The 13,256-nt window shown below is 43.8% G+C and overlaps 1 protein-coding gene across 2 annotated transcripts in view; it reads left to right on the plus strand.

The window, feature by feature from the left end:
* Positions 1-1,574: 1,574 nt before the first annotated feature.
* slc4a11 (solute carrier family 4 member 11) overlaps positions 1,575-13,256 on the plus strand; it is a 62,511-nt gene continuing 50,829 nt past the window's right edge. The window contains exon 1 of one of the 2 annotated variants that reach the window (XM_026304744.1): positions 1,575-1,753. In XM_026304744.1, the coding sequence (XP_026160529.1) occupies positions 1,717-1,753 (37 nt within the window). In that variant the 5' untranslated portion in view covers positions 1,575-1,716. The remainder of the gene's footprint in view (positions 1,754-13,256) is intronic. The other variant, XM_026304753.2, reaches the window with a different exon arrangement.

The raw sequence follows: 13,256 nt of genomic DNA on the forward strand, positions 1-13,256 counted from the left end.
AAACCAACATTGCAGCCTGATGGTTCCAAGTACTAGTCCTCCAGAACAGCTGTATCCTAGACATGTTTTCTGTTAATCAGTTAATCATTAAGCAAATATATTTGTCTTTGTTAGACACAAGGACTTTTCAGGACCCACTGTCTACAAAGTGTGTACCTGGGTCCCAGAACTGCCTCCAGATTTTAATTGCTTTACATTAGTTACCCACATTCCACACGGTTCACACCGTGCTGGGCCCTGTTGGGGTCTGGGCACTCCTGGGCGTGCTGGGCTTCTCGGCCTGGGGCCTAGGTTAGGCTGTTGGGCGGCCTCGGTACGGACCTTGGAGTCTTCTGTGCACTCTCTTCCTGCGGGCTGGTTCCTGCCTCTGGAGCACCACCCCGGCAATTCTTGGCTGGGGCTGTTCTGGCTCTTCGGTGCCTCAACTGCCGGTTGCTTAAGATGGGTGTAGCTGTGGTTTCTCACTCGGGCTTGCTGTTGCACCAGGTGCTGGATTCCTGCAGGAACAAAATATATTGTTGTTCGGTTCAGGTGGGCTTGGTAGAGCTCTGGTGCCTTGGTCTTGCTTGTTATCCTTTGCACTGTACATTATCTGTATGTACACACACATACATACATGCGTGCATGCATGCACACATGCGCACCCACACACATACTGTTCATACATGCACACACACACACGCACACACACACACACACACACACACACACAGTTATTCAGCACACGTATACAACCGTATGTGACTCACTCACCTGGTCTGTGTATTCCAGAGAAGATCTCTATAAATAGAAAAAAAACATGCTATAGCAGGAGTATATCAGGCTCCTCCTCCTGGAGAACAACTTCAAAGCAATCAGATCTACCGTTCTGTGTTCTCAAGCTGCCAGACAGGGCAGGTTTTTGAAAAAACAAACAAAAAACCTGAAGGTATCGATGGTGCGTTGGTATAAAACCGAGCAAAGTTGTAGATTATCAAATTCAAAACGCCGAAATCAAAGCAAGACTCTTTGATACAAGCATGTGTGTGTAGCTATATATGTGAGTGCATGTGAGATAAATGAGACAGTGCACACAATGAAACAGGCTTAGAGTGAGACAAAGGGGGCTTGAGCATGACTTTGAGTGATTTCAGCTGTTGGTTCTGGGTTGGACTTGGAATTGGTTTAGATTTATCTTAATCTCAGTATGTTCCATAATATTTTGCAGAGAAAGACAAAGCAATACTTCCCAGGCAGCATTAATGCATGCATGTTGTGCAAAAACAATCACACAACTGCAACACATTATACTCATACTTGTTCCAACTCGGTTTGACTTTGTCCACAACTACTCAGTGATTTCTTCAAGCGTAACATACAAGCAGAAAGCACGTGAGTCGGTGTGAGTGATGAATAACATGTTGCGTGTTGCTTTGCTGTGTCGAGGGCGTGTGTGTTTTGACATGTTTGCCTCGCTATGTTGACCTGCCATAGGCTGGGATGGAGAGGAAGGGGGGGGAAGTGGGAAGGCACTAGGACCCAGTGGCGAAACAGTGAGTAGGCAGGCAGAGGGGCTGAGTCACTGTATGTGTCTGAGAGGCAGTCAGAAACAGAACAGAGCAAGGGAGCAGAGGTGATCTCACACTCATCAGCACAGGATAACACAACCATGATGGGTTGACTTCGGGGAAGGCGGCTGGAGAGAGGAAGTGTGCATTCGCCACCGCTTGCTCAGCCATGGAGACCAACAAAGTTCTTCATTTCGTGCCTTCGGGTAAGTGCATCAAAGCTCTCAGAGCTGCTTCTCAGCTGTGCACGACACGGTGTTCACTGGGAGAACCTTGGGGTTCCCTACCTAGTGAAACCTGAGAACCCCCTGTGCAAAACATGTGCAGTCCACCTCCGCTTCCACTCTGAGGGAGGGCAGATGTTTGGGTGTGCTTGTGTTCTACTGTACATACTTGGTGTGTTTTGTTTGCTCTTGCTGCGTTCTTAGGAATGTGGCATTGTTCTGTTTCTGACAGAACACCTGTTTTTATTTTCTTTTCAGCGGAGGTGGGGTGGTAGAAGCCCTATTGTGCTTACAGAAATGCAGATGTTTTTTTTGGAGTATCTCTTTGATGATCTTTTTTTTTTTTTTTTCCTCGTTTGTCTGGTATGCGACACGGCAGGTTCCTGCGTCGTATGTTTTCCGTTCAGGGATTGAACCCCGAGGAACAATTCAATTGAAAACCCACACCAGTATACCTGTAAGGCAGCTGGAATGCAGAGGAAACCTGCGCTCATAATACACTTTCTCATGTGTTGCACTGGCGGGGCTCGTGCATGTGCACTTGCTAGATAGAGGGGGATCGACATGAGAAGGAGTGTGTGTGTGTGTGTAAAAATGTTGACATGTTTGTGTACCAGATGTGTGTGTATTTCTGTGCATAACAAACGGAGAGGGAAAAAAATTTGTGTACATCCATATAGCCATAAGCGTGTGTGTGTGTGTGTGCGTGTGTGTGTGCGTGTGTGTGTGCGTGTGTGTGTGCGTGTGTGTGTGTGTGTGTGTGAGAGAGATGGAGAAAGACACAGTGTTCAGTGTTGGTGACAGCCACAGGAGCGCAGTGAGTTCTCCCCTCAGTGAAAGTCGTCGGAGACCCAGAGCCCATTTGGAGGTGTGATGCGGCTGCCTCTCTTTTCATTTTGTCTGGGAAGGCAGAGCAGGATACTGCGTCTGAGATGAGGATGTTATTTCAGATAATCATGTGAAAAAATATTGTGTGTGTGTGTGTGTGAGTGCGCGCGTGCACGAGTGTGTTTTGTTTGTAAGTAACCAGCACTGTATGTATGGGGTTAATGTGTGTGTTTGAGTTCAGTCGTGCTCTGGTGAGGTGTGTGTGTGTGTGTGTGTGTGTGTGTGTGTGTGTGTGTGTGTCAGCCGTTATGGACACTGCTGTTGCTTGTCCTCTGAAGAGTAATTTGCATTCATTTGCTTAAGATCTGATTAGAGGCGGCGAGGGCAGGTTTGATCCTTGCAGCAGAACAATATGGTTCTGCCAACAGAAAGGTCGAGGTTTGGGTTGGTAGTGATAATGATGTCTGTCCACTAATGTCTGATCCTCTTCTAATTACATTTGCCGTCTGTGTTTCTGTCATGCAACTTAACCCTGGCTTTAAATGGAAGTAAAGAAAGCACCAAAATACAGACGCAGGATGTGGATGTTATTGATCACCGCGAGTGACTCAACAATTACTTTGCCACAGGATTAGATTTCTGGCTTTCCAAACTCATTTTACTGCCCTCGGGATTTACCAAAGGAAAGAGCTTTTTCTGCATAGCACTTGTCAAGCGTGCATAACAGGAACAGGCTGTCCATCAGAACGTCAGATGACAGAAAATGTTTTTACTGGTCTTCTCCTGTATGAGTAAACCCTTTTTGCAGCTCACTGTGAGTAATGTTCTAGATAGTGTCATTATCAGTGGCAGCCTGCTGATAGGTGAAAGAGCAGCTGGTGCTGGATTCACTTTATAGAGTTGTAAATTACCACAGAGCTTCCACATGTAATTAGACAACGTGGTAATGCTGCAGTGAGTTTCTGATACTGAGGTGTGGATTGTTGGACTTTTTTTTTTTTTGTGCATAGTCTCAATGCAGCGTGTTCACGTATTCACAAGATGTTCCAGCTACGACCCTGAGGATCAACGCTTCCTTAGAGTCCTGTTCCTCATTGTTGGAGTTATTGATTTATTGGTAAAAAAAGAATTAGATTGTCAATGGAATCATATTTTGTTTCATAAATTTCTGTTTTCTGACTTAATTATGTGAAATAAATTCTAGTTAAAAGCTAGAAAAGGAATGGTTAGCTGTGTGTGTAGCTGTGGCGTTTACACATTTAAACATTTACTCCATTATCCGACAAATTGTAAACGAATTTAACGTTGATTGACCAGTTGGTTAAATTATTTTGTCGCGAGCACTTTCAGAAATTTCACTGAAAATAGACAGATCCAGCTATGGTTCTAATAACTGCAAATCCAGCCACTCGAGTCAAATCCACACGTGCTGTCTCTTTTAAAGAGTGTTAAATATCCTAATTACAGCAGAAAACTGGAATCTCCCAGCGCTGTGCTCGCAGGGCGTCAGTCTTCAGGTGTGACAGACAGTCGGATAATCAGCGTTGCAGCCGTGACCTGCGGAGAGAGAATATCAGCATGGAGGACAGATAGTGGCTGTGTGAATTAGTAGTTCGGCCATGTGGAAGTGGAGGTGTGTGTGAGTGAAGATGGATGACGTGTGTGTGTGTGTGTGTGTCTGTGTGTGTGCTGTAGATGTGACAGTGATCTCTGATCAGTATTCACCGCTGGCAGTAGATCTCAGAAGCTCCAGCCTCTGAGCACAGCCATCTGGGCAGAGGAGAAACACACACACATACAAATTATTATACAGTACACAACACACACACCAGCGCTAAAAACGCCACAAAAACACATCCATGCAAGACACGAACGAGACAAGACATGCCACGTGCTCACGAGTGGATTCTCACACAAGCATTTTTTTTTTTTTTTTCAAAACTGACACACACCTATTTGTACACAGAACTACACACTCACACCAACTGTGCCACAGATATTGTCCATACACACTGCACGTAATTACAGACACACTTCATTCTATCTACATAATTTGTTGGTTTACACACCAAAACAATTATGTAGATGCGTCAACACAGTCTCATCATGCACAGTTCAAGGAACACAGACTGAAGAAGACATCACATTCATTACAATTACAGCTCACACACACACACACACACACACACACATCTGCATGTCCTACTCCATCCTTGTTTTTGTTTTTTTTCATTCTCACAAATATACGTTTACATGCACACAACACACGACACACACATCAAGTTTTTCTTAATAGTGAAGCTGAATCTGTAAAATACACACACACACACACACACACAAAGTCAAATGTAGACACACATGTGTATTTCTGGAAAAAGTAAACACCCTGTGGTTTAGATTTGTCTGGGGCTTTTTTTTCTTTTCTTTTTAACCCTGTGATGTAAACTTCCTTCCTGTCATCTTGACAGCTAGTGTGCTCTAGTTTGATGACTGCAGATTAATCTATTAATCTTCCAGCACAGCAAACGCACTGAAAGCGCCAAAGTCAGCGTTATTTACTGTATCGAGAGTTTCTTATTGTGAAAGTGAAAGAGGGTGGCCAAATATTTTAAAGCTACATATTGATTTTTTTTGTTGTTTTATGCAGGTAAACGGTGCACAGCCCGTCAGAGGCTGTTACTGTCACTGCATCTTCCTCCTCTAACAAACATTAGATTAGGACTCGCTGCAGAATGAGTTTACGTTTCACACACTTCACCAAGGTGAGGATTTCCTTTTAAATAGAGTCTGAAGCCAGTGTTTGTTCTGCCCCGGTTTGACACTTTTGTCGTTTGTTGGCACAGTTGAGGGAAGCATTAGGAGCCCTTGGTTAGATGCATTGGATGCAAACACGGCAGAGAACTTGTCACATAAAATGTAATTTTACAGCATGAATCAATATTGTGATTTTAGCCCGATTAGATGGGCCTTTCTAGGTTGTAACACTCTGGAGTCGAGTCAAATCCACAGTCCAGCAGTTTTTGACATGAAAGTCAATTCATCCTTGGGGTTGTTCGGATTAAGTCTCAGATTATTAGATTTGAACAATTGTCACCTAACATACCTGTATTTTTAAGGAGCAGATCTGGAACTGATCTAATTTATGTAAAAAAAATATATAACCAAGAACAATAATGCACCATCTGGCTCTCTGCTGTGTTTTAATAGTCGAACTAGACTTTTGTAATCAAGCCAACTCTTTGTCAACATAGTTCCCTCTTTATATTGCGCCATAATATCTCCATTTTGTTTCGGTCAGAACATGCAGCATCAAGTGTTTGGGAAATACTAAGATCTATTCTGGATTTCATTCTAATGTGGAGTTTATAGACTATTTAAACATCCTCTCCCTATTAACAGCATGCACAAAAATAGCCCTGTAGTTCCAACATGGTATTTAACGTGTGACTCTCACAGACCTTTTCATCCTGCATGTCCTCATTGCTTTATAGCCCGTCCAGATGTGGATGTATAAAAAGCAGCTATTGTTGAGGATGGAAGCGAAACCGTTTCGTCTTCTATTTCTATTTAGTCAAGTAAAATGGGATTTTAATGCCAGTGTTGCAGCAAAACAACCAGTAATCATGAATTTAGTTTAGCTGGATTCAGCTACCCCAGTACTTATTTTAACCCTGATAATGAAGGAAGAAAGTCCCGTAGTTGTTAACAATTACTGGGAAGTTCCTTTCTATTAACAGAAGTGTGTGATTGGTGCAGAGGTTTTCAGCAGGTGAAAGTGGAAGGTGAGAAACTGATGGTGTGGACCTTTGGGTGCAGATGTGACCTGCTTTAGTTTAACTTCACAGAGAGCTCGTGTTTATTTTCTCAAACATACAGTAAATGCTTTAAATTCAGACACAAATTGTTTCTTGTAGGAGATTTAGTGTGTTAGAAGCAAGGATGTGTTCACTCACACACACACACACACACACACACACACACACACACACGCATGCTCATGCTGTAATCTGTTACACATGAACAGTGTTTGTGGTCCTCCCTGATCTTTAGTCATCTCTTGTTTGCTGTTGTCTAATTAGACTGCAGTGCATCACCATCCTCTAACGTACACCCACCCATTCACTGCAGATTGACACTTTACAGTTTACATCTGTGGTGGGCAATTCCAGCACCTAAGGGCCGCAGCCCTGCCCGTTTCCCAAGTGTCCCTGCCCTACGCACCACTGGTCACCTGGATCAGGTGTGTTCAGTCAATCAGTAGCTGGAAGGTACCAATTCACTTTGGCTTCCCCCTATCCAGCCTCATCTGTGATGGCATCTGGCAGCTTCTGATTGGCTGAACACCCCTGATCCAGGTAATAGAGCAGGGATAGTTGGGGAAACAAGCAGGAGAGTGGAACATGGGTCGCCCACCCCTGGGTAACGGCGTCGAACGTTCTGTGCACAGATGAGTTATTTGTTTCAGTTTCTATTTAATTGTCTACCAAGGCTGCACAGCACAGAACAATTCCTACTGTGCAGGTTACTTTTCTCCTCTGCAGTGAGTTTAATTTAAAGGCAAGAAACAAACACAACACAGTGGCACCCTGCTGCCTGGGCCAGGATGTGCAGCCTCCTCCGCAACATAGGAATGATTACAAGACGTCAGGGGATGCCCTGACCTTCAATGTGAAGTTTCCCTTATACCCGTGTCTAGGCAGCAATATCAAAGTGCGTATAGCAGGTAAAATGATTCAAGAGGGTGTTGGCACAGACTCTCACCGACACAAACACACATCCTCATGTTTCATGTATGACCAACAAAAAATATCAACAAGATGCATTCAGATCTGCAGAAGCAAGTACAGCAGTCGTGTTGTACGATGACTCCTGCAGACATTTTCTCTGTCTTTGCCTTGCTGCTGTTGTCACACAGCTGTTGGATGCACACGTAGACCTGTAGCTGTGGTCTTTGTCCTACTCCGTCTGATGTCCTTTTTGTCCTTGCCTCCTGTCGTGATGGTGTAATTTCCATCGTCCATGTGCTGCAGCACCAAAATCGCATCCAGATTCAGGCACATTTAGTGTAGCGAGTATCTGTAGTTGAGTCCTGTCTGAGAAGTTAATACATGTTGTATGTTAAATGCAAAGCAGTGACTGGGAGCTGTAGCACTGGTGCAGAGGCACATCAGCAGAGCAGCACAGTTAACACTGAGCGACGTACAAGGGCAGAAGCAGCTCACCTACAGTGTAGAGAGAAGCTTCCAGACATGAAACCAAAGGCTACACGACCCACTGTACACCCAGTGTCAGATGGAGGATTAAAGAAGACGGCTAACAGCGAGACATACCCTAGGATAAGCAATGAGCTGGAGAACAGTAGGTAGTCAGGGATGCTTAATTTAAATTCTGCCAGTGTGGTGCCAGATACAACTAAGGTAAGCAAAGTGACAGCTACTGAACAGGGCAGGGCACCGACACTGCTGAGGTTAGTGGTTTGATTCTCACCGCGGTCCGGCATACTAAACAGCTGTAAAAACCCAGCAGGCTCATTTGACTACATTGACCATTGGATTTACTGTGTACAGACAGTATGAAGGTGTCAGGGAAGGTGGACAGCATGTTACAGATAAAGCAGAGCAGACTTTGAGCAGGTATTTTCTCTCCTGCTGCCTCACGTAGATTCAACTGTCTGTGTAGTTTAGTGGGGGGGGGGCACCTCAAATGAAAAGCAGTGAGCTTTGCCGTCAGATGGCGGGCTGGCTGGAGCAGCCTTCAGTACAGGGCTGTCTGGAGAACGCTGAATTTGAAAGGGAGATGGTGGCCTGGCTTTAATCGAGCCAGAGGAAGAGGAGAATGTGCAAGCAATTAGCAGGAATCCCCGAGCACTGGCGTTTTTCTTTTTTCTCCCCCCCCCCCGTGAAAATATAGCCAATTTCTGCCGCAGGCGGTTGACTTGTGTGTGTGTGTGTGTGTGTGTAGTGGAACAACCCTCAGTCACTACAAACACACACACACACACAGCCGAGCATCCCTGCTGCAGCACCTCAGTATAATCCTCTACCTGTGTGTGACTGAGAACGACAGAGGACAAAAAAAACAAGAATTAGAGGGAAAGATGTAAAAAAAAAAAAAAAAAAAAAGGCCAAATTAGACAGAAATAGATGGAGAGAGAGGGTAGAAAAGAAAATTTGGGGTAAAAACAGAAGAGAGAATGAAACGCCAGGGGTGGAGGGGTTTAAACTGAAGCATGTTCTTGCACTAACCACAGTCACGATGCCTCACCGCACCGCAGGCAGGGTAGGATTCATCTATGAACTCGCAGTAACCAGCTCTCTATAACTATCAGTCCCTCTCAGGTGAAAGGACCAGAAAGGACCAGAGGATTACTGCAGAGTCCACACACCTGATGTCAAGAGACGGATCTTAAATTCATGGGATGAAAACAGAAACGCTGCAGGACTTAATTGTTTTCCGTTACACAGGTATTGACAATAAAATACAGTGAGGGCAGTAACTGGCGGATTCATTTTTGGCTCAGGCTTGTCTCAAAGCCATCTGTCAGTCACAGCGTGAGATATTCTTGTACAGTATTACTTCTTGCATCCCTAAAAATAGGGATTTATTCAAATTTGCAGTCTCGTTTTAACTGGCTTGTTCAGGTTTGCCTGAGGCTCTGTCCTTGGAACACTCTTGTTTTCTCTGCAGCCTGAAGCTGCTCTGCTCTGTGACAGATTTCCACATACATGTTGACGTTCATGTCCTTTGACACGCCTGTACATTCACGTATGAATGTTGGACACACACACACACACGCATATAAACACACATTCACACACACTTGACGATGGCCAGCAATCAGCCCACCTGCTTGCCAGACAGCTCGGTCCCTGCCAGGCTCGTGGTCAGTGCTGTGACATCATCAACATCAGACGGCAGCTTGAGGAACCAGCTGTCGGTCACAGAGCCGCGGCTCTTCTCCTTAGTCAAAGTCAGATTTTAAAGTTGAGAAAAGAAAACGTCTAAAAACGTTTTCAGCATCAGTGCAGCGTCCAAAGTTGCAGGTCTATCTTATCTTCTTCTTTTTCTTACTTCTCTTGCAGATTCTTCAGATTTAATTGTAATGTTTTGTCATCTTGAGTTTTTAACAAAATAACATCCTCACTGAAAACACTCGCTTCATACGGATCATTATACTGTTGAGTCTGAGGAAGAATTTCATCCAATCTGGAAACTGAAGGACAAAAGTAGTTTCTACCTGATGATGTGCTTCCATTGAAAAATGTGGTCTTCACTTCAGACGCCAGCAAAACATATTGATGAGCTGCAGATAATATTGATACACATATATTGACAAGTGATTTATTAAAGTATATTATCAAATTCCTTAATAATGATTGTGTGGTCTGTTATATCTGCACAGTCCACAACCCAAAGGTAAATAATTTATCAGATAAAACAGGAAAAAGTAGAATGAAAATAGAAGAATTGAAGAACCAATTACTCGTCGTCAATCGACTGATCAATTAATATCAAACTATTTACTGCAGCTCTTCAAAAGGATCCGTGTCGACTGCGTGTAGTATGGATTAGTTTATGGCCCAGACTCTTTAAATGTGTTTGGCTGTGTCCTATAGACTATAATTGTTTATATAGCACTGACATTGACATTTACAGTAAATGTGTCACATCTGCAAATGTGGAGTTTTGTTTGTTTCCTGTCGGCTCCTCAGATTGAAACTGGGACGACTGTGTCTTAATTCATGTGGGTTAACTTTAGAGATTATGTATGAAACATCTGGAAGGTGTATGAAGGCTTCTATGGACAGTTAGAGTTGATGAATTAAGGCACATGGCAGTGAAACTGTGTGTGAACCTGGTGATAGACCAGTGCAGACTTGTCCTGACAGTGACCTTCTCTGGTTATGATGAGTTTAAGAATCAAGCCAACTCACGTTTCTTCACGAATTAAATCTCCAAAACCAGAGTTGGCAAACTACAATTACTTTGGTTTGTGGTAATTCGGCTGGATTTAATTTTATAGTATAAAATGTTTTTAAAAAAATATACTAATAAATGACATCTTTAAATATTTTGATGTTGGACCAACAATCTAAATCCCTGAAATATTCAGTAATTTGAGAGAAGGAAAAGCAGTAAATCCTCACACTGGAGAAGCTGAAACCACTAAATGACTTACACAGTTAATTGATTATTGAAATGATTTGCATGTTAATTTTCTGTTGATTGCGTTGATGGACTAAGAGCTTCACTGCGTTAGTTAATTTTGCAGAGCAGGAGTAATGTCACTGCTTCTAGGAAACAGTGCAGGCCCAGAGTGTCTCATATATACGGTGTGTGACATTTCAGAAAATACCATCAGCATTGTTTGGTTTTTGCTCGTTGTCTAATAAACATGTGGGTCTACCTGAGGTAATGAAATACACATGTTCATCAGATGTTTTCAATACGGTTCAGTCCTGAGAAAACAACTTGTGTAGGTGGTTCCCTCTTACCCAGCATTAGGCTTCAGTTCAACCCTGCTGCACCCCTTGGGAAATACCATGGAACACACACCGTACATTACATTTACAGTGTGTGTGTGTGTGTGTGTGTGTGTAATTACAATGCTTACTGAAGTTCTTTAAATGCTTTGAGAAGAAAAAGAAGACACGTAAAGGCCAAATGGAGGCCTGCTGTTTTAAAATGTGAGTAAGAGCAATCAGAGCCGCCCAGAGCAGAGCATTGGAAGAAGTTCCCTCTCTGCCTGGTCTGTCTCAACAGATTGTCTCAACGACCACAGCTCCAGAGAGGTCGGGTGCCAAGAGAGCCTCTGGGCACAATTAGGCAGCAAAAGGCTCGGCCTCCTCCATGGTGATGGCCCAGCCCTCGCAGATTCCCCTGCAAACGCAGCAGGGACACCTTTTAATCTCTTGCCCTCTTCACTTCAGATTCGGAGCCTCACGTCTCCTGTAAATTCCAGGGTTCGTCCCTCCTGGGTGTTCCGGCATCTGCTTTGCATGTACCTGCAGCGCGCTGCCCTGCAATAGGATGGGCCTGCATGTGGAGGGAGGTTGGCTTAGCTTCAAACCGGCTGGTTTATATACACGCCGAGGGTCATATAAGGTCACTTCCTGTTGTCGTGGAGCGTTTAGATGCACATCAAAACATTTTTTGGATGCATTTGGGGCAGAGTCTGCACTAGGTTAGGGTAATGAGTGATTCTTACCAATAAAGTCTTTTACAACTGCTGGTCCTTCCCTTTGACTTAATGAAATAAGTGCAGCCTTCAGCCAGCATGTGTAACGCGCTGTAATTAACCAAAGGTCAAACACTGTGGGTCCCACCGACAGATTATTATTATTATCATTATCATTATTATTATTGACTGATCTCTGTCTGGATAAACAGGTACACAAATGTCTGTGCTATTGTCTGTTTTTACAAACGTGTGCGTAGAGCAGGGATGGATGATGCCAACAAAAATACAGACTATTCTTCCACGTCAGATTGACAAACCTGGGGTGTTCAGTACTTTGCATGTAATCCTGGACTGACAGTACTTCCCAACAAATGTTTACTCCTGCTCAGGTAACAGATGGAGAATAAAAGCCCGAGTGGTTTTGGAAATTATTTCGGCTTTTTGTTAAATGAATGATTTCCAAAGAAGGTTTTCAGAGATGGACTATCACACTGATGGATGATGAGTCTTCAGCCTGCTGGTCTCTTTGTCTTCTAAAACACCAGCCATATATTTAATGTGTGTTTTTGAAATGTTAACTTATAAATCTGTGTGATTGCTCCATGTGCGTGTTCGGTGATGCGTGTTTGTTTCTTTCTTCTATACAACGTTAAAGCACATGCTGTTTTTAACGCCGAGTAGAGGTGGAGGCCATTATTCAAACCCTGCGCTCACTTCACCTGCTGCTTCTGTGGTTTTCCTAAGAAAAGAGTCTCGCTGCTTTAGACTCTTTCAGACTGTGCATCAGATTTGCACTTTTGCCTGTGGTCAACAAATTGCAAAAAAAACATTCGCTCGAGTTTTTGTTTTCACTTGCACCAAGTGTCAGGAGATTAGATACGTACAAGATCCGTTTCTAACATTCTTTACAGTTCTCAGTGAGGGTTCTCTGTGGGTTTTGTTTAGTGCGAGCTGCTTGTTTTACTGTTTTTATTCTCTATGAAGGGCCTGGGTTTCCCACAGTGTTCAGTTCTAATGGTGCTGTGACTTGGTAACAGAGCTGGTAAATCATATTAAATGTGGGCGCATGCACACACCTGCCAGGCTTCATCTCTCAGCCTTTGCCTATAGAGCAGCCAAATCACTAACTCTATCCCTGAATGTACTTTGTGCAGATGCTTTCTGGCTCCTTAAGGACTGTGGGACGTCAGACTCCCTTCTTAATTTTTTCTCTTCTGAGAACAGAGGGATCAAAAAGGGGAGTCAAAGCAGAAAGAATGGCCGGCTGCTGTTTGATTCTTAGCCCACAGGCGTTTTTGTAGCTCCAGAGACAGAAACCACCTCTGGTTCCTATGAGTTTCAGTTAGTGATGAAACTCCTGTCTGTGCTTTTAAAAACAGCTGTATCACTAGTCCCCAAACTGATGCAGAAACCACAGTCGCTGCAAAGGAACCGGGCGGCTTCCTGCCGTTTCTCTGCAGTTGGCTCGTGTCGCAC

The sequence above is a fragment of the Mastacembelus armatus genome, chromosome 22 (assembly GCF_900324485.2).
Source record: "Mastacembelus armatus chromosome 22, fMasArm1.2, whole genome shotgun sequence".
NCBI classification, from domain to species: Eukaryota; Metazoa; Chordata; class Actinopteri; order Synbranchiformes; family Mastacembelidae; genus Mastacembelus; species Mastacembelus armatus.